General features: G+C 41.0%; 1 protein-coding gene across 1 annotated transcript in view; it reads left to right on the top strand.

Annotated features, from left to right (window-relative positions):
• Positions 1-21456, top strand: part of st18 (ST18 C2H2C-type zinc finger transcription factor) — a gene marked incomplete at its 3' end in the record, with an annotated part of 49593 nt that overhangs the window by 1451 nt on the left and 26686 nt on the right. Inside the window, exon 3 of the mRNA XM_083653552.1 lies at positions 21225-21340. Within this exon, the coding sequence (XP_083509678.1) occupies positions 21225-21340 (116 nt within the window). The remainder of the gene's footprint in view (positions 1-21224; positions 21341-21456) is intronic.

Raw genomic sequence — 21456 nt, 5'->3', positions numbered from 1 at the left:
TTCGATTTGACTCTGTGGCCTGCCATATCCGGTGAACAAACAAACCACATTGTTGGGCAGGAGAATTCCTTTTGAGGCAAAGTGTGTCTCCGATGATACGCCGTTGCCAGGAAAAAGACAAAGCAAAAAATAGCAAACACAAAAACAGTCACAGGTGCATGGGAAAAAGAGAGAAGCGAGTGAATGGTCACTGCGGTCCCCAGGAGGTCTTTCAGTGTAAGCCAGTGCGGTGGGTGGACTTCTGACAAGGACATTGGTTAGCAGCCAGGTGGAGTGTGTAACTGAGAATGATCCTGTTTATTCTTTTCACATGCTAATGTGGCTCCTATGTGACATTAATGCAGCAAAACTTTTTCTTGGAGTTAACATTTTTGTTGTTTCAATACCTGCTCTTGTATCAAAATGTTGCGCTGGTTCAAAGGCTCCGCGCTCTTTTATGTAGGTTAGGGACTGTGCCAGCCAGGGATAGATATTCAGTATATTGTACTAAAAAGTGATTTTGTTTTACTCTGGTAGACTATTTCTACTGCTTAGTTCATTTTGAGTTGAGTAACACTACATTTCTGACAGACTATCAATACATGTTAATATTTGCAACCATGGACACAAAAAATAGTCGACATTGTTGTAGTCATGCGTATGAGATCTGGCTTTCAAAATAAAAGCAAATTAATAATATCACTATAGGTACCTGGGGGAGACAGTTTTTCTGCTTGACTGTTCATGAACATATGAAAATACGCACAGTCCAGAGTGAAATGTTCCTCTAAATGGATACAGTATATGGATAAGGTCCTTCTTAATTGTACAGCCTTCTATATTCTTCTATACACATGCGTAATGTGGACAATTTTACAGTTACAGATGTTTGTCTTTGTAACATAGTGAATCTGGTTTCCAGCATTACGAAATGAAGAGACACATTAGGGCCCAAGTTCAGAACAAATGCACCCCTGTGTGGACAAAGTAAGAACAGTGGGGTATTTGGATGAAACACGGGCTGTGCAGTACTTACTGGTATTGCCCTATTGGCTCTCTACTATGGTATCTTGCTACTTTACAGGAGCGATGACCAACATTACAGTAATATACTTGAAAATATACCTTCAGCTTTCATCATAAGTTCATGTGCAAGTCTAATGTCAAATCCAGTTCCACAGAAGTGCAAGATTGCCTCACACCGTGGCTCTTCCCATACCTTGTAGTGTAAAATCTGTAAATAGCATCAAAGGCATTGCATCTGCCATCTGCACTTCTAGGATCTCTTCTGCATAACCATTAAAACAAGCGGTCTCAGAGGACATCATTCGTATTTCAGCCTCAACCCTGAATTACTGTGTGTTCATTATAATTATAAGGGAGGAGTGTTGCCAGGCTGGCCTGCAGAACGCCAGGTGCACACACGTCCATAGTCTACCATTTTAGACAACTCACAGCATTAACAACAGTGTCCACATGCTATTCAGCTATCAGTTCACTTTCCCTGTTAGGCTGACACTCAAATCGCTCGTCCAAGCATTGTCTATGCTGTAACCGACATGCAGGAAGAAAGAGCAATACTTTGCTGTGTTCCAATTTCCTAAAGCTTTTTAGGTTATATGACTGAGCCGTGCCACTGTGCGAAATTGTATCCCGATACTGGCACTGTATCCTTGTGAGGGAGTCTTGTAAAATAGGTTTGCGCAGCGCCTTTGCTGGCATTTTTCGAAGATAGCAAATGCACAAACACTGCCCAAGACAGGATTAACTCTTCAGCAAAATGATGTAACTCTGTCATTCTTGTGCGGCATAGGTTTCTCTGCTGAAGTTTAGTGGTCATCCAGAAAGGAACAGAAACATTAGAGACAAAAGACAGATCATGATAATCCATATTATTATTACTATACTGTACTACCAGGTGAATCTTTGGGTATCTCACGATTCCATTCGATTCCGATTCCAATTCCTGGGGTCACCGATTCAAAATCGATTCTCGATTCAGTACGTAGGGGGATTTCAGGATCTACCCCAGTCCACTGTGTGCTAAGAAAGGTGATGTAGCAAATGAGGGCATGATAGCAGAATAAACTGTATAAGATTATGTAGTTTTTATATTTGAAAAGGTTTTATCAACTGATTGCAATAATGTAAACACAGTACACACAAAGGCAAACCTAACACAAAAGGTAACATTTATAATAATATAAACGCGTCACTTGCGTGATTCACATCGAAAATCACATCTACTCGTGTATTTGCATTGACTATGTCTGTAATCTCATCGTGGGAATTTGCGAAAATCTCCCCGGTGTGAATGCACAGTTACATGAATCGATTTTTTGGGGGACACCCCTAGACAGCATATCAGCCTTGTTAATAATCTTTGTCAAAGTCCAGAGTGAAGCACTCATCTAATGATTCCCCAGCATCACTAGAATATACAGATACTAACCCAAGCCGCATCTGATTATTACAATGTTTAATTTGTTAGACATTTAATTTGGAACTTTGCCTGACCTTCCTCTTCAATGTTGATACATGAGATTCAAATGACATGTGATAGGTGTGAGAGATTTTTGAGTTATGCCAAGTACACAGAGAACATGAATTTACACCTGAGGACATACAGCTATACATCCAGCGTCACAAGATGTGTCAAGACAAACTGTTAATTACACAATATATGAGAGAAATCAGTTGAAATATCTCCATGGATCATCATACTTATTTACATTTTAATTACTACTATTACTTATTCTTATTTTTTGGATGTGGCCACAGCGAGCCCAATTTCTCCCCTACACTAGAAAGAAGCAAAAGGACTGTGTTTTTCCACTGGAGGTTTAGATGCTTGTTTATCACTTTTAAATACCATCATCTTTGCTGAAATCCCCTCTCAAAAGAACCTTTCACTTGCTGGAATAAATTCAAATTAAAATTTAAATCCCTCTTTGCATTTCTTCAGCCTCTTTTAAAATAGCTGCCTCCTTTTAGAAAGCTGTTTATGTAGTGATCTGCTCATAATCCAGTTTGTTTCTCAACAGCGAAAAACACAGAAATCGTATTATCACTATCTTGGAGAGATGAGGCGAGAAATCTGGAAGTATAAATGTCTGCATCTGTGGAAGTTTTCAAACTTAATGAAGCTGAAGAAAATGACAAAAGCCTTTCAATAAAGAACATTGCACTTTGACTTGCAAATATTTATAGAAATATAAAGTATATCTCAAAAACATTTCAACAATGTTTAGTCAGGTTCAGAAAAATAGACAATATTATATTCTCATTCAACAAATACCCAATATTTTTCCGTTTGCTCTCAGATAAATAAAGTATATGGCCTGTAGACAGTAGTATGTTTCATATCGGGACGTCCGGATAGTGCACTGGTAGATTCCCTGCCTACCAACACGAGGGTCACAGGTTCAAGCCCCCATGTTACCTGCAGCTTGGTCGTCCATACAGGCACAATTGGCCGTGACTGCAGGTGTGAAGGTGGATTAAGGGTATGTGTTCTGATGCTGCAGTAGTGCCTCCTCTGGTCGGTCGGGGCACCTGGTGGTGGGAATAGTGTGAACCTCCGACGCACTACATCCTGCCGGTGAAACTCCTCGCTGCCAGGTGAAAAGATGTAGCTGGCGACTGCACATGTACATGTAGGACGGAAGCATAATGCTAGTCTACAACTCTCCCCAGATCGGCAAAGGGGGTGGAGCAATGACCGGGACAACAGAGGGGATTGGCCAAGTACAATTGAGGAGAAAAGGGGGCAGGCTTGATAAAAAAAAAAAAAGTATGTTTCATATGGAGAGGTTGCTAATCAAAATCATGTTCTTGTGTGTGACGAGCAGCTTTTGAAGTGAGCAGCTGAAGATTAACCCTTGGCACCATGGCTGACAAGTCCTGCACATCACTGTAAACAGCCCTTTCCAATCTCATGAGGTGCTCACCTTCCAGTATTTTGAGAAAAATAATACCTAATCAGAAATTTAATAAATATAAACCGAAAACAGACGACATTTTACATGCAATGTCTTTTGATAACAACCCATTTCAAATGCAGAGTTACTCAGAAGAGGCCATAGGGAATTTTTAATTTGCTCAAGCTAGATTGGATTTATTGTTGGGAAACAAATTATAATTGTGTCTCCAGAAAGTTAACCAAGATCTAAACAAAAGGAAATCAATGGCCCACCCCCATTAATCACTCAAAGCGAGCTACTTGTGCTGAAGAAACTTACTTCATAATCAATTTTCTTTGTTTGGCTCAAAAGGCATTTGCATTTTGTTTCATGTCAGCAAGCTTCCTGTATCTGGCGCAATCAAAAGCAATTGCCAGCTTGCCACATTAATGCTTTTTTTTTCTCCCTCAAGTGCATATCTGAATGCTCATGATGATTTTGGCTTGTCATGCAAACTGCCCTAGGCTAGAAATACTTAGAGGAAAGAACACCCCTGATGACAGACATACCTAACTTTCCTGTTGCTTCAACTAAAAACACAGTAAAAGTTTTACTGTCACAGTAAAACATTTTGGCAGTTTCCTGTGCATAATGCATCAATCTCTTTTTAGTTATAACCAGGCGAAAGCTGCTGCTGAAGACCAAGTCAGAGTTCTGAGTCCAGACAAATGCCTCCTGTTACTTGTGTCTAGACATACTACAATCACCTACTATAATCGCCAAGGTCATTATCAAAGCCATTATACACACCTGTTACCATTGTTTAGGTGTTCGTTTTTTTTGGCTACCCATCCAAGCTCCTATCTAGCCATATGTAGGCGTGTCTGTTTCATTGTCTGCCTGGCTGAGTAGAAAAGACGGTAGAGACCCCAGAGACCCCAGAGACCCCAGATCTAGACCTAACCTCTCAATGGCACAACACAATGAGTTGAAGGTCTGTGAAGTACAAAAGACAGAGCTTGACTGACCAGCCAAGCATTGATTTCTAAAGTGTAATGCATTAGATGCTCACATTAGAGGGCAGAAAACCAGTAGTGGTCACTAATGACTGTATTTACATTCTCCTGATAAAGCTGATTAGGAGGTATTTCTTCATATGACTAACTTGCTTGTTTATTTTTAGACAGAAAATGTTTATTTAACAACAATGCAGTAACAAATTCAGCCATATTAATCCAAATCACTAATCTTTCGTCTTTCATGACCACAGCATACAACCTTGATTATGATTTTTCCACCACCAAAGATTAAAGGGACAGTTCACCCCCAAATAAAAAAAAATCGCATATTTTACCTCTTACCCGTATTGCTGTTTATCCATCTAGATTGGTTTAGTGTGAGTGGTTGAGTTTTGGCAATATCTGCCGTAGAGATTTCTGCCTTCTCTCCAATGCAATGAGTTCCATTGTGGTGCTCAAAGAAACAAACAAACAAATGCGCGCACACACGCATTCGAAAAGCTCCACAGCAATGTCTCATTCCAGAAATCATGACCCGGTTACTCAAGATAATCCACACACCTTGTGTGAGCAGTTTCATGTAGGAACTATTTTCTTTTGACCAAACTAATACCCGCTAGCTGTTAGCTAGTAACTAGCGGGTGTAGTTTGGTTTTGGCACTTTGAGCACCACAAGCCGACTACCATCCAGTTTCATTGTATTCCAGAGGAGGCAGACATCTCTTCTGCCGATATCTCTAAAACTCACACCAAAACAATCAAAATTTCTAAATAGCATCACAGGTATAAGATGACAAATATGTATTTTTGATTTTGGGGTGAACTGTCCCTTTTAAAGTCAATCAACCTATCATAATTAATGGGTCAGTCATTTGGCTTGTTACAGTACTTGTTTTATCACTTTATGGATAACGTCCAAATGTTTCATAACCCATAACGGGAGGATATAGTGACTTTGGCCATTGCGAGTGAAACCAGGACCGTAGATCCAAAGATTTAATTCAAGGCAGCGATAGAGAACATCCTATATTTGTCTATAAAGCAGTGACATATTATTGAAGTGTCTTCAAAGGACACTGAATAAACATATTGTAAGGTTGCCCACGGTCACACACACAAATCACACCAAGATGGATTGTAGAGAAGTAATCTAATCATTTCTTTCAACTGAGACACAGTCACACGCAGTGTAGATAATGATCCCCCATGAAAAATGTACTGTATTTTCAAAGGAATAGTCCCTGTCTGTTGACATCAGCATAAAGATAGTTCTACATCCTGGAGCCATATCAACAACATGTACTTATGTTTGGTTACTCCTATTTGCATATGCAAATTGATTTTAAAAATTTAATTCGGGCCTTTTATGTGACTTTCTGTGATGAACAAGGCATCAAGTGGTTGCACAATGGCATGGGGATAGGGTTGCACTACCATCAAGAAGAGGCATTTGTGTCATTTTAGACCATTCTTAAAGCATTTAAGCTTTATCGTACCGTAGCTCGGCCTCGCCTGCCCTATTGGCGCGCGCGTGTGTGCGTTGCTCACTATTACATCAGTGATGTCACAATGCCTCGTGTGTGTGTGTGTGTGTGTGTGTGTGTGTGTGTGCCATTATGATATCACTGATGACATCTCAGTATGTGTGTGTGTGTGTGCCCCCCTATGACATCACTGATCAGTCTTGTCACAATGCCGCCTTGTGTGTGTGACATCACTGATCAGTCTTGTCACAATGCCTCCTTGTGTGTGTGTGTGTGTGTGTGTGTGTGTGCGTGCGTGCGCGCACCCTTATGACATCACTTTTGACATCATCACCGATGACATCACTGATGACATCTCATCATTCGCTAATTAGCATAATTTAAAAATCCAGCTCCGTCAGGTCACCCTTTACACACCCTGAAGGTTTCAGCCCGATCGCACTTAAAAGTGTGGCCGAACACAGAACTTGAAACAGACATCACCCACATACTCAATTTTATATAGATTATGCCCACTAGTTATAATTCTTGATAAACCTTGTTGTAAGTTGCCATGCATTATAAACATTTATGAAGAATTTTATAAAGCCTTAGAAATGCATTATAATGCCTTGTGAATGTGCTCATAATGCTTTATTGACATGACCATCATAGAAACGGTTCCTTCTTCTTTTTGTCATATTCAGTGGTATAATGTGAATAATGTATTATTGTTTGGCTGCAGTGGGCTGCCACGTGAAATGAGTTGTGTTGCCTTGTTGAAATTGTGGGGTGTGAATGAGTGATTTGTTGAAGTTATACTGGTGACATTGTGATCTTCCAGTGCATTAGAAGAGTCCATATAAACATATTTGTGTAGGTTTCACAGGAGGAAGGTATAGTGCTCAGAACAAAGGGCTGCTGTGACATTTCACTTTGCTTACATAATTTGCAGCAGAATGCAAAAAGCTTTTAGACACACAGATGTGACCCATTGTAATGCCTTTCTAAATGCAATCAAACACTTTCTACAAATATGAGCAGGACTTTTTAAATGTGAACCCTTGTTTGACATGTAATTTTATCCAACCCACTCTTTCATTTCTCCATCAGCTCTCTCCAGTTATGCCCACATTTTCTGTTGATGAAATAGCTTGACAAAACACGAGTTTATGTTGGCTGTGAATGAGACCTTTTTTTTTAGAGAGGGAGATTTCCACAGATGTTAGGGCCGAAAGAAAATATCGTAAGGGAGACGAGAGTCTGTGTTCCTCTCTGTGTTGAATATGTTCCTCTCTCACAATTTGTCAAGATTGCTTTACATGGGACTGATCCTTTTTGTGTGTGTTTTCTGCAGTGGCCTCCTCCTGCGACACGGCCGTCTAGTTCAGGACATGAAATAATCAGCCGGAACAAGCCCTGTCATTGTCTCTTTACACTGAGCTCGTCTGCATCAGCCAAGAAAGAACACCTTTTCCTTATTTGAAAAGATGCCCAGATAGATTGTTCTTTACTTTCCTATTTCCAGACCATTATCAAGCACAAATGCTGAAAAGAGGTGAACATGGAGGCCGCTCTAGTCTCTATACGTCTCTCCTCACAGTGTACCGTGAATTAGCTCTTGAAGACAGTTACAAATTAGACTTTCAAATGAGGCATTAAACAAGGTGATGATCAACTGCCAAACCTTAAGTAATGATATTCTCCATCCTCAAGTCCCCATGCAGCCTTGCATAACCAAATGCACAAATCACGCAAAGGAAAAGCAGTGAAAATACATTATCACACATTGTGTCCACACGTCAGTCCCTGGAGACTGGAGGGGGGGGGGGCATAACAGAGAGATAAGCATGTTTGGGTGGCCCGTACCATCAGCTGGGGGAGGGCTACGCTGTGGATCTTGAGGGGGGGGGGGCCTTATGGGTATCACTTATTTTAAATCCCGAGCCACCCCCTTCCCCCCCGCCCCAGGCTCCACCCAGAAGTGTGGCAGCCTTTGTCATTATAATCTGGCCCTGTTTGCTAAACGCTTCCACTGTTTACTCTCTGCTATGGGGGCTTGTATGAACAGGAGTCAGCAGGACGCAGGGTGACATCACTTTGGCTGGGGCTTTTGAACGCTGCATTTGTGATGTCTGGGGGGGCCCCCTTCTTCCTTTCTTCTTCTTCTTCTTCTCTCTCTCTATCCAGGCCTGTCGAACGCATGAGCTAACTCAGGAGGCTAACATGGCCTACAGGGAGGAATTACACCTAATTACTTGACTAACTGCTAGGCAGCAGCCCTTCCTTAGTCACCAAAAATCACTTCCAGGTCTCTGCCTTTTACTGATAGCCGTGGACTCCTTGTGACAGGACAAAAGCTTTTACCATTCCAAATGGTCCAGGAGAAATGAAACAGGCTGACAGGTACTAATGTTCAAAAGGAGGAGGGGAGGGGGGGGGGGGGGTGAATCAAATTAACAGACAAGGATTTCATATCATCTATTTTTGTTGTTGTTGCCGTAGCGATAAAGTCACAGACATTGAAACTGGTCTGTTGAGCCATTGTTATCATCCCTGGCCATCTGCTGCTGAGGAGTGACATTCCCTCTCATTTGCATGTTGAGTGATGTATGAGGAGCTTGGGAGGGCATATGCCCGTGCCGTGTCTTATGACAAAGCAAGAGAAAGTTTTCTTTTTAACATAAGGACCAATAGAGGAATATGGCTCGATAAAGAAAAAAAGAAATCAATCACCTGTGTGTGTGTGTGTGTGTGTGTGTGTGTGTGTGTGTGTGTGTGTGTGTGTGTGTGTGTGTGTGTGTGTGTGTGTGTGTGTGTGTAACAGTGCAAGTGTGTTTTGTGTGTGATGTGACATTGCCTGTGTGTGTGTGTGTGTGTGTGTGTGTGTGTGTGTGTGTATATCCGTGCCTCTGCTGTGTGTGATTGAGCGTGAGTGCACACAAATCCGTGGTGTCTGTGTCCGTCTGTGCGTGTGTCCGTGCGAGGGGACGCGCGCGCGCGAGTAGGAGCTAGTGCGTGCATCTGCCTTCTTGTGTGCCTGTTTGTGTGTTTTTGGCGGATGTGGGAGTAGAACTAGGAGAGGAGAGAGGAGGGGGGGGGGGGTTGGCTGGCTGTTGATGTGCAAATGTGCATCACGTTGAAGGGCTGTGAATGGGGAGGTGTGACGTAAAAAGGGACCCGAACGCAGGTGCTTATCTCCAGGCTGTCAAAGGCACAGTATGTCATATTCCTGGGGACTACCTTTCAAAGCCACAGCACCAGCTCAGCTATCAAGAGACTGGGGGAAATCAAACTTTTTGGATCACAGAGCTAGGTTTGTGTCAAAGTTCTTTTTTTTTAAATTTCATATACTGTCAATTTGCTTAGTGTTTATTGTGACTGATACTAGGATCGGATGTGTGAGAGACAAGCCTTTTAGCTCATATGCTGTCTGATATGCTGTCATATGAAAATCCAAAAGCAGAGCTGAGATGTACAAGTGTTGCAAAGTTAATGTGCATGTTCACTACTTTGATTTACTCAGCTATACTGAGTTTAACATACGGTAAATGGATTTTTACACGAGTATATGAAATTAATTTACGTTGGCAATTATTTTTCACCAGAATGTAGGCTATGTGAGTATCTAGAAAATATTTTACAGATGGTCATTGTTTGTCTGATATACAGTACGTCAGTCTTCTATTTAAAAAAAAAACATTGCTGGAAGACAAATACCGATTCTGTCCAGGTTTCAGACAGTTTGAGAGGAGATGACATGGCTCTCAAACTGCTTTTTCTAGAGTCATAACCTATTTTTTATCATCCAGCTAGCATGAGATACTGTCTACCTAGATTAAATTCACAGCGTTTGTGTCTAAGCTTGTCTTAGAAGAACACATGCTTGTATTGTGTGTATGGAGACAAAGCATTGGCAGGTTGTGGGTGGCTTTGACAGCTGTACATACAGGACCACTGAGCCTAAAGCACTTAAACTTTGACTCCACATTGAATACTATTCAAATGGAATACAGCGTATTCCAACAACATATTTCAATAGTCCCTGGTGTTTCATTACATCCTTTTCTGGCTTTCTGTAATTTGCATTGGTAAAGTTTGAAAACTATATGCAAATGCAAAATGTAGTATGATAGTAAAGTAGTCCAGAAGTGAGATTTTCTGTTCCACATGGACAAATCTTACCTTTGAACAAACGCTGAGCAGCCGAAGCACTCAGCGGTCTCCAGAGCAACTATTGATTTAGTTGGAAAGATGCTGGTTAGAACAGTTCATCATTTACCAGAAACTTGCAGCACACACTTGTGGCTACGAATCAACTTTAAGGGGATTTGCTATGAAGCTAAAGGAGGATTGCTTTGATTTCAAATGAGAACAGTTGGTGAATGCGTTCAGGTGTTTAGGCCTATAGGTTAGTTAGGCGATGAGCTCACTTTAAGGCACAATTCAATGATAGTGTTGTTAAAAGAAGCCCAACTTGAATGTCTTTTGAGATTTGTTCAGTTTGTTTTTCATTTTGGGTTCGTTGACCAAGTGTAACTAAACAATATAGCCTATAGCCCTAAAATATTTTTGTAAACTAACATGAACTGTTATATTTGGCACTCATATCTGTCGCCCATGCCTTTCAGAAACATTATACTCTGTGATCATGGGAGTTAAAACATTTTCAGAGATTTGGAGATTTTTCAGACATGACCAATTTTCAGTGTTTTGAAGAAAGTCAGTTGACGCTGCTTTTTAGCCTCCATTTAATCATAACTCCATCAGCTTATTTCAGCCGGCTCTCATCTCCCAACAAACGAGGCATTTCTGAAAGAGCAAATAAAATGCACAATCATGAAAACACAGCATCGCGAAACGGTATCACTCGACGACGGTTATCCTTTGAAAAGTCTGATCAGTTATTTAGAGATTTAGAGAAGAGCAGAGGGCATAAGGTCTGAAACTGTACCATCAGACTTGTTGTGTTTTCAATAGGAAAGCAGCAGTGGCTTTGACAGGGGTGTATGGTGAGGCAGCGATAAGTAAGAGGCATTATTCTTCTCTACCCACTTAGATCCATCCCCCCCTCTTGCTTTTCCAAGCAAAGGGATGTTAGTTGCTACACAACACACTAATGCTGCCTCTGTTTGCCTGCACTTACGCCAGGCTGCCAACAGGAACTGTCCATGGTACCTGCTGCTGCCCACTAACAACATGTTGTCACGAACAGAGCTGCTATCACACACTTTACTCGCCTGTAGTTTGAGCACACAGCAAACTTGCTGGACGGGATTTGTTTTATTGTTTTTATTTCCCCTCTATTTTCCATTGATCTCGCAAAGACACACAAACTCAGTTATTCGAGGTTCCGATAGCGTTTTGCTTTGCAGTAGCTCGGTTGAATTACAAGTCAAGTGAAAGTTGCCGTCGGGTGCACACATTGGAAACAACAACAACTCAACATACATGTCTATCCAATACACATTGTGTTACCTGTTCCCCCCCACCCCCCCCACCCCCCCACTACTCAAACTTCACTTAGTTAATCCAGGGAAATGAATTATGTGGATTTAATTCAACAAGGTTTCAGAAATGATCCATCTGCTGTTGAGCAGCTGGTGAAAGGATAAATGTAATTAATTACTTAACTTTTGAGCAGTATTGCAGAAAAATAGTGCTGTTTTGTGTGTGGATGGGAATGAGTTGTGCTACTGTAAATGTACAGCAACAGTGTGAACAACAATTACCTTTAAACTTAAAAAAAATATATATGGATTTATGTTAGGTTTCAATATTATAATGTGGACCGCCCCCCTCCAAAAGAAAACAAAACAACTATCTGCATGATATTGTTGAAAATTAGTTACTTTGTATAATCCATATACAGTTTCAGTTACAATCAATATATCATTCACCATAAAAATAACATATGAATTTGAAACCCATAATATAATAAATATAATGTAATAATATAAAACAAAATGTATATAGAATTTTATACAATGATAACCCTTACAATGTCAACTATCTAGGCGTACAGTACATACAAATTTTTATGAATTTCTGTGGTTGGTTGTCTCATCCAGACCAGACTCTTTGACAATTTGACCCATATCAATAGAGATGAACTGGGTGCTTAGTGATAAATACAGAATGATCATAAAAATAGCAGGGTTGTGTCTTGTGTCAGACAAAATATTTAACTTAACACTGTGCAGCCAAATCATCTCAGATGTGAACTAGGATGAATCAAGTGGGATTTCTCTAAAAAGCTCATAAATTAGAACCGAAAATCCATTTTAGCGAGTAGTTCTATTTGCTTGACAGGGCAGGATTACAAAATGTTCCCAATTAATATTACACAGGATTTTTTTCCGCCCCCTTTTTTTTTCTAAATATATTTCTGAATTTACCTTGATTGTAATGTACCTCATTGGCTGCGGTTTGGTTTGTTGGCCTAACTATAAAGGATCTGCTCGTACCCTTGTGGGTTGGGAAGAATTAGGATTTATGAATTTATTTCCTCTGTTGTATTGTTTAAACAGCTTTGGTTTAGTTTTGATCCCTTCCTCTCGCCTTTGAGGCTGTTCCACGGTGTCAGCTGTTGACTGATAGTAAGAGAACTGCCTCACAGTGTGAATGAAAGAAAACTAGCGGTTGGTAAACACTGATAAGGGATAAATAGGAGGCGGTCAGGCAGAGATAGTTCTGTGGGAGCCCAGATTGTGTGCGGTCTGTTAAAGAGAGATTCTGAGCCTGTGCTTTTTATTCTTGCTCCCCAGCCCTCCCCTCCCCTCTCCTCCCCCCCCCCCCCCTGTGCCGCGTTTGTCTGGAAAATCTCCAGTGACCCGGCTCGCCGGTCCCAGGCTGCGGTATTCTCTTTTTCTATTGGTTTTGTTTTCTAACAAGGGTCAAGTCGGCCAATAGACATGTCCCCCCCCCCCATGCTCATAGACAGCTGTCGCCACTTCAAGTACTTACAATAATTCATTTTACATGGAATCATAGTTCTGCTCTACAGAAACACAGCATCAGGGAAATGGTGCGAAAACTGAGAATTGAAAAATGGAAATGTAGTCTTTTATGTGTGTTGATTGGCTATTGTCACAGAATTGATCTCCGGATTCCCTTAGAATTGAAAAGAAATGGCTGAGTGTGAGCAGTTCTGAACTGAGTATCCATCCATCCATCCATTGTCATATTACCAATTGATATATCATTCTTTGACATGCATGATTGTATACAAGCATGGTATCATCACTGCAAGTCAAGGCTACACACACATTCTGTATATGACCATGTTATTAATAATTACAACAAAACACTTTCTTCTAGGGCTGGGCGATAGGGTTGAAATCAATATCACAATAATCATAAGGATTCTTCTCGATATAGATATATATCACGATATGTTTTCACGTATGCAAAGACATGTTACATACAGTAATCAAATGAATGTTCATCTCATTGGTAATGGTAATGCTAGGTGTGCTGTCAAACAAAACAGAAATATTCAAATAATACTTCTACCGTACCTCATTTGATGAGTTTTTAAGTCAAATTTTCGTATGATCAATTTAGACAGCAGAAATGTGTGTCGCGATATTAAAATACCTTCATATCACGATATGATTCCAGTGAAAGACGATTGACGATAATATTGAATTATCGCCCAGCCCTACTTTCTTCACACCCTACTGTAAGAAATATCAAGCTCACTTCTCAACTGAAAATAGTCTAAAATACAGTTTTATTTAATTAAATTATTTTTAGGGGCAATCTGTCCTTTCCTTTAATCATTGATTTTTTTTTCTGGGGGAGAATCCATCTTTGATGTGATTAAAAAGACCTTCAGAGGTCTTACCTTGAGGGTCACCATGTGCTGTATTTACACAGGAAATAATTCAGCCCATTGTAGCCCAGCAGCTAATGAGATTGGCTGTTAAGTGAATGACACAAAGGCTAGAGAAAAAGCTTAGCGGTTGGGGTGAATATCACTCGTGTGTCCCTGCACTCACACACTCACAGCAGCAGCGAGACTCTGGACTACCCCTCGAGCCCACCTCGGTCTCCGTCTCCTCCGTCTCCTCCCTGATGTCACCATGAGATGCACGACAAAGGCTAAAAGGGGCATGGTAAGTCAAGCTGAGAATCCTGCCCTGTTTGGAGACGTTGACGCGGCTGCATTTAGATGTAGGAGAGACTGTGAACAAGTGAGTGTGTGTCTGCTTCAGGATGTGCTGTGCTGTGTGAGACTCAATGTAAACTGCTCTTTTTGACAAGTAGATTCATTGAAGGGGTTGCGAGGCGGTCACTAGCTGAGATGCCGTCTAACGTGACAGAGATTAAGACCTTATAGGGCTTTTTTATTTTTTATTTTTACTAGAAACTAACTAACTTCTGCACTCCTTCCTCCATTTCTTTCTCTCCGCCACTTTCTTGGCTTGTACTTGAACTTTGTGTTAGTTTGTTGCCTCTTGCTTCTACAGTCAATTTAAGGTTTTCTGTTTGTGGATTTGTTGATATTGCATTTTTCTGAAAAGTAGTTCATTGTTGATCCTTTGCTCAAACTTGACTCTGTGCTGTTCAAGGACGTATCTGAAAAGTGTTTGAAAATTATAATAAAGATGAGACAAGAGAGATCCTCGCTGAATACCCAGTTAAGACACTACAGCATGTATGGTGGCTGGAACTTGTATCTATTACTTTACTATTGAGATAGTCACTCACGTGTGAATAGACTCTGTTGCTATACACACACATGCACATTTTGAGCACAGATATCTGTAGCTTTCCTCTGACTCTGCCTCTTTGTGAACAGATCTATGCTAGTGCAACTGAACATAGAGTAATGATCGCTGTAATACATAATTGTAAGTGCATTAGCTTATCATACTCTACTACTCTCAGACTGGAAAGTGGGTTAAAGTCCATGGTGTATATTAAACCCTGGACTTAAGTCAAATTTACATTTTGTTAAAGATTACTCCTTTTATTGATGCATATAATCATATTCATGGACCATCTGCTGACTTGGCAAGCATGGATCAAACTCACCAAACAGCCCTGCTAACCTTTTAAGTACAAAATAGTCTGGCTTAACTCTGCTATCCCAGTGTGTGTCATGTACGCATGTGCGTGTGTGTGCATGTGCGTGTGCATGTGCATGTGCCTGTGTATGTGTGTGTGTGTGTGTGTGTGTGTGTGTGTGTGTGTGTGTGTGTGTGTGTGTGTGTGTGTGTGTGCGAGAGAGATTGTATGGATATTGGATAATGCTTAATTTAGATCCTCCAGGCTGCTCGTGCCATATTTTATTTTATCATGATCGCTTTGGTATCAGACGAAGGGCTTTTGTTTGAACAACTGAGCAAATAATGTTTGTCTGACAAAACGCACAGCAAAATCTTTACTATAAGGAATCTGATTACACTCTTGACCACAGCGTACAGCGTTTATATCCATCGCCATGGTTACATGGATTTCACAGGCAGCGCAATATTGCACACTTCCACCATATTGCACACTTCCACCTGGTGGTGGTTGTGAACGGGGGTTAGTGTGTAATCGGACACCGCTTACGGCTGCTCCAGTTATGCTGATAACTGATTTATAACACTTCTTAAGTATTTTCCCAGTGTCTATTTCAGCAAAATAGGGAATTCACCATTGGGCATCTTTACAGCATGAAATGCTTATGTTCAACTCAGTCCAAACAAAGCTTACGCAGATTGAGAATTCATATGCCAGAGGTAAATCCCAGTTAACACGGATTTATACTGGCATGAGTTAAAGGACTAGAGTTTGTAATCCAGGTGGCCAAGGGATTTTACCACACAGTGGCAAAAATCACTTCAAACTCCCCCAACATCCTCAGCCTGAGCTCACTAAGCAGACAGATTTCTCACAATTGATGACAGCACAACTATGTGTGTGTGTGTGTGTGTGTGTGTGTGTGTGTGTGTGTGTGTGTGTGTGTGTGTGTGTGAGAGTGATGGAAAGTGTATCGATATTATATTGATATCATGATATGACACTAGATATCATCTTAGATTGTGAATATGGTGATATGGCATAAGTGTTGTCTTTTCCTGGTTTGAAAGGCTGCATTACAGTAAAGTGATGCCAGACTGTTCTAGCTGTTCTATTATTTGCCTTTACCCACTTAGTCATTATATCCACATTACTGATGATTATTGATCAAAAATCTCATTGTGTCAATATTTTTGTGAAAACACCAAGTTACAACTGAACATTTAGCCCACTTTGTAGAAACTACACAGATATATATTGAGTACCGCCATTTGGCCTAAAAATATGGTATGATTTTTGGTCCATATCTCCCAGCCCTTGTGTGTATGTGTATGTGCACATACATGTGTGAATATGCATGTGTATATGTATACATGTGTGCGTTTGTTGTGTGTGTGTGTGTGTGTGCGTGCGTGCGTGCGTGCGTGTGCGTGTGTGTGCGTGCGTGCGTGCGTGTGTGTGCGTGCATGCGCGTGTACAGTTTGAGTTTATTTGGATCATGTCCCTCCTATATATACTCAATTAGTAAGAAAGGGGCTCACTCCAAATAAGAGCGTGACAGATTGGTAGTATTATTTTCCCTTAACAGGGTAGGAGAGTAGGTCTGGGAATACTTCCTCCCATCTGCATAAACATGAATCAATGTTTTGTAGCATGAGGAAAAGGACAATGACCTCTATCTCAACAGCCATTGACTGCTCTTCATCATTAGCAAAATCATCAAAGTGGCTATGCTATCCTAATTATTTCTGTTCTGCTGGTCTTTAGTTTTTGTGACCATACTTGATGCTTTTTTAAATATGGAGAGAGACAAGCAAAGGTGTGTGTGCATGCGCGTGCGTGTGTGTGTGCGTGCGTGTGTGTGCGCGTGCGTGCACATCGTGTGTGTGTGGAGGACAGAGGAGCAGAGATAGAGTGGAGTTGTTTAATGATGGGAACAGCTGACTCATTTAGAGAGAGCAGTGAAAGGTAATTAACCCTGGGAAAACTACAGCTGCCATGCGAGCTGTTCACTTCAGCGCAATCTGATTAGGAATCACTGCGAGATGTCCCTGACTCCTTTCAGGCACTGTGTGTTCGAGGTAAACTTCTCCCGCGGCCCCAGGGAAGGACCGCAGCACCGGAGACCTGCCTTTTGTGACGGGGGATTAGCTTGAACGGTTACTACGTTTCTCCAAATTGCCGACCACCTGGTAGCATTCATGCAACCTTCTCCATGAAAGGGCCTCCTTGGGCAGGAACAATGGGGCAGGATTACTGTGTAGAGATGACAGACACGCAGGGCTGGAAGTTCTTTCTCCCCAAACACCTGTCCCCAAATTAGGCCGGTTTGAAAAAGCATGTTCATGACCAAATTCAAAGATGCAAACTAACCTGAGCGTGGTTTGGCAAACTGGAGACGAGCCAATGGAAGCGAATTGTCTGCTGTTTCAATTATTATGCTATTGATGCATAGAGAAGTGCAAGAAGATACTCATTTTATTTGCTTCAATATTTTGGTGTCCTTTAATTGGATTGAAATACACCAACAAACTAGCATATCATCTAGCACCAGAAGCACCAGAAATTTGGTCAAAAACAGAAATTGGATCTTTGATGTCATGAAGAAACAATCTGGACTTGGTGCGTCTGTGTGGTCCGGCTCCAGGCGAACTCAATTTAGAGGGAAGGCTTTGGGATGACTTTGGAAAGCGATTACAAGATTCATAAATCACCTCGGCAAAGGTGTCACCATCTGACTCTTTTATGGGATCCTTGCTAACTGCGTCCAATAACAAGTTTCCCCTGTAGTTATGCCATCATAACAAATCATTGAAGCGAGAGCGGCTAGCCAGGCTGCTAATTGTCTGTTAAGGATTTGGTGAGCTGTGTTCTCTTATTGCAGCATCTCTGTCTTGGAGAAGTGATAAGATGCCAATACCCTCCTCTATAAAGTACTCTTTGGCAAAAGGCACAAAACACTTTGCTTGGCCGTCAGGGTGGCTGTGAGGCTGGTATATCTGAAATCACAGTTGACTTCAAGATGATTTCCACTGTCTCTCTATGAATCCAGAAGCTTCATAAGAAGGGGGAATGCTTGCAAACTGCTGGAAAATTAATTTTCTTTCTGATTTATTTTTTCCACCTTATATATAAAGGACACATATAACATAATAATAAAGGTTAATTGTAGCTAATGTGATCTCAGTGTTTTTCGGTGGTCTTTTCTATAATAATATTAAATAAACCCAGGCTAATATTTAAAGCATTCAATGGTAGTAGATCTATCTAGGACTGTTAATACGATTGAAAATATGCAATCTTCTTATATAGGTTCACCAATAATCAATCAACAATCATCCTAAAATCAAATCAAATAATAATGACAACATTTTAGGCCAGGCTTTGATATGAATTGGAAATCATAGAGCCCTTCTCTGTCCCTTCCCTTCCCCCTCCTAAAACCTATCTTAGCGGTTATTCTAATGTCCAGCTGCTAGCTTTTTAGGCAGAGGGCGTCTGTTGGCTCCCTCCTCACCTCGCAAAATAGAAAACAAAAATGAAAAAGTTGTTTATCTAAAATACTTTGTGAGCAGAAGTTGATTTTAATCTCGGAGCAGTTTAATTTACTCACCATGAATCTATTTGCATCTCAATGAAAACTGTCAAAAGCAATTTTGTGCCGTTTTCCCTGTAAAGAATTTCACTTGCTTCCACAGACTAGTTTTAAGCACTTTCCCATCAAGTTAGCTAACAGCTAACTCACCTTTTGTTTTGGCTGCACATCATTTTATATTTTTTTGTTGATTCCATGCGCACAGTGGATGCTACAGTAGTGCTACCCAACGTCACACCTCTCCTATGTTACATTATACTGTACATCGTGATCAGTTCACCATATCCTCAGACATTCATTACAAGGAAATATGAAAGTAAATTGTGCTATCTCTTGCCGCTTGCTCTTTATTATGCATGAACAGAAAACACTTAGCGTGTAAAATTAATGTGAAAATTATTCCCGGGGTAAAGTATAAACACAGAAGTTACCCCGCACATTTACCCTTTTTTTCTCCTTCCCCTGGATCAGAGTGTAATTGCCAGTAATCAGGTCTGTTTGCTGCTGATAAAACCACTCTGAATGCGAGGAACCCTCTTTGTGTGATGACTCAATTATGCCAGAAGTGGCTCATCAAACCTGGCCCATCAGCTGCTTTAATAAATAAGGAGGAAAACTTGCTGCAGGCGCATTATAATTCCATTCATTCCATAATTAAATCCATTCCCGTTTTAACCCTTCGCTCAGTGTGCCTCTGCAAGAGGAAACAAAAACAAGCAGGGGGGTGTGAATATACAGCAGACAGTGACCTTGTACAGAGCACCCATCCGTTACCCATAATTTCAAAATGATACTGCTGAAGAAAGGTTAAGAGAAAAGGGCTCAATGAGAAAAGGATGGGGGATCAGTTAAGACACAGCGCCTGTTTTTATGTATGCATTGTTTCCACACACACACACACACACACACACGCACACAGCCTTAGACAGTAATTATATTAAAAAGAGTAATCTAATCATAACAGGTTGGTTTGGCGAGTGGTTGCGCTACTGACATTTTTGAAATCTTATTTTGCCTAATCTCATTTTGCCCCCTATCTAAAGGAAATGTAAATAATGTCGTAAATGTTATGCTCTCCAGAATCTATACTTTGCTGCACGTTGGCACCTGCTTTATTGGTTTCCAGATGAAGTATCAGTATAGCGCCGTGGAGTTTTTACTCCATCACAATAATGTCTGTGTTAATTACACCAGAGTGTCCCAAGTGCGTGGATAAGCTGGGAACAAGGGCGCACAAAGGCTCAAGGTCAGTGATGAATATCCACAGCAGCTGCACGGTATTAATAAGGCACTGTTAAAAAAAAAGTAATAATAATAATAATAACAACAGCATCAACTGCAAGAAAATGTGCGAGCAGTTGTGTGGTAATAGTAATAGGGGGGTATTTCGCAAAACGTTTCAATACCCTCTCCACCATCTCAACTTGGATGCAGCCTTGTGATAATGGCGTGAGTGAGGTGATGGTTATTCATGATTGCTGGACTGGGAAGGTCTCTCTGTCTCTCTCCCCCAGTCACAGCCCATTCTCTCCTCTGTGGTGGGAACGCTAGCAGATGGGGTTAGGGGGAATGGGCTGGGCTCAAGGACAGCTAGCAGCCAGATTAACACATAGAAAATCACATGGACCCTTAGCATCAGGCTGCCTCCATTCCCCCTGAGAAATGGGCCCTATACACAGGAAAGCAGTCCTCTGAGATGGGTTATTTGTGTTGGGGCTGGGCTTGGGTAGGGCGGGGGTGCATCAATATGATTCAGCAGATGACGAACCAGCTCAAATAGTAGAGTCTTTTTTTCTTATGCTAATGAGCCGGAGCCCCACCTCCACCAACTCCCCTAGTTTTGTTTTCTGGTGGAAATGCTCTGTGAGCTATAATTAAGATCCCCCCCCCCCCCCCCTCTCCAAAGCTAACAGAAATAAATAATTCCATAATAAGATCTGTGAAGTGAAGAGGCTTAATGTACTCATTGTGTTCATCCTTGTTTTCCCTCTTGGATGTTTTCTATTAATTAGACGCGAGCAATTTGTGATCTCTGACGAGCAATCAATTTGCATCATGTTTTCCTATTCCTTGTGAGGTGGGTAAAATGTTCTCTCCAACTTTTCCTGACTGCATGTTCACACATACACGTCTCTTATGATGAAAGGAAAAGAAACGCCTTTTGAACTTTTGAAAGGAAAGCTTTGGTGAGATACAGTATAGTCATTTATATGGATATATTTATTGCGTCTCTGATGTGATTTTATTACAGAGAATGATTTACATGATCGCCCCCTGAGAGCAAAGAATCGTGAACGCATCGACCAAGGTGGACAGAGTGGGTCTGGCAGCTTTTCCTACAGAGCGCTCGGAAAACTACACTCAAAGGTAAATATCCTCAAACAAAAAGGTGAGATGCAAAGAGGGTGGTTGGCTTTCTAAATATTAAGTGGTGATATCTTCCCATTACGCGGTACCAAAATAACATTGTTGCTATTAAAAAA

The sequence above is a fragment of the Poromitra crassiceps genome, assembly GCF_964638095.1.
Source record: "Poromitra crassiceps genome assembly, chromosome: 17".
Lineage (NCBI taxonomy): Eukaryota > Metazoa > Chordata > Actinopteri > Beryciformes > Melamphaidae > Poromitra > Poromitra crassiceps.
The sequence above is the reverse complement of the archived record's forward strand: the minus strand, read 5'-3'. Positions and strand labels throughout refer to the sequence as shown.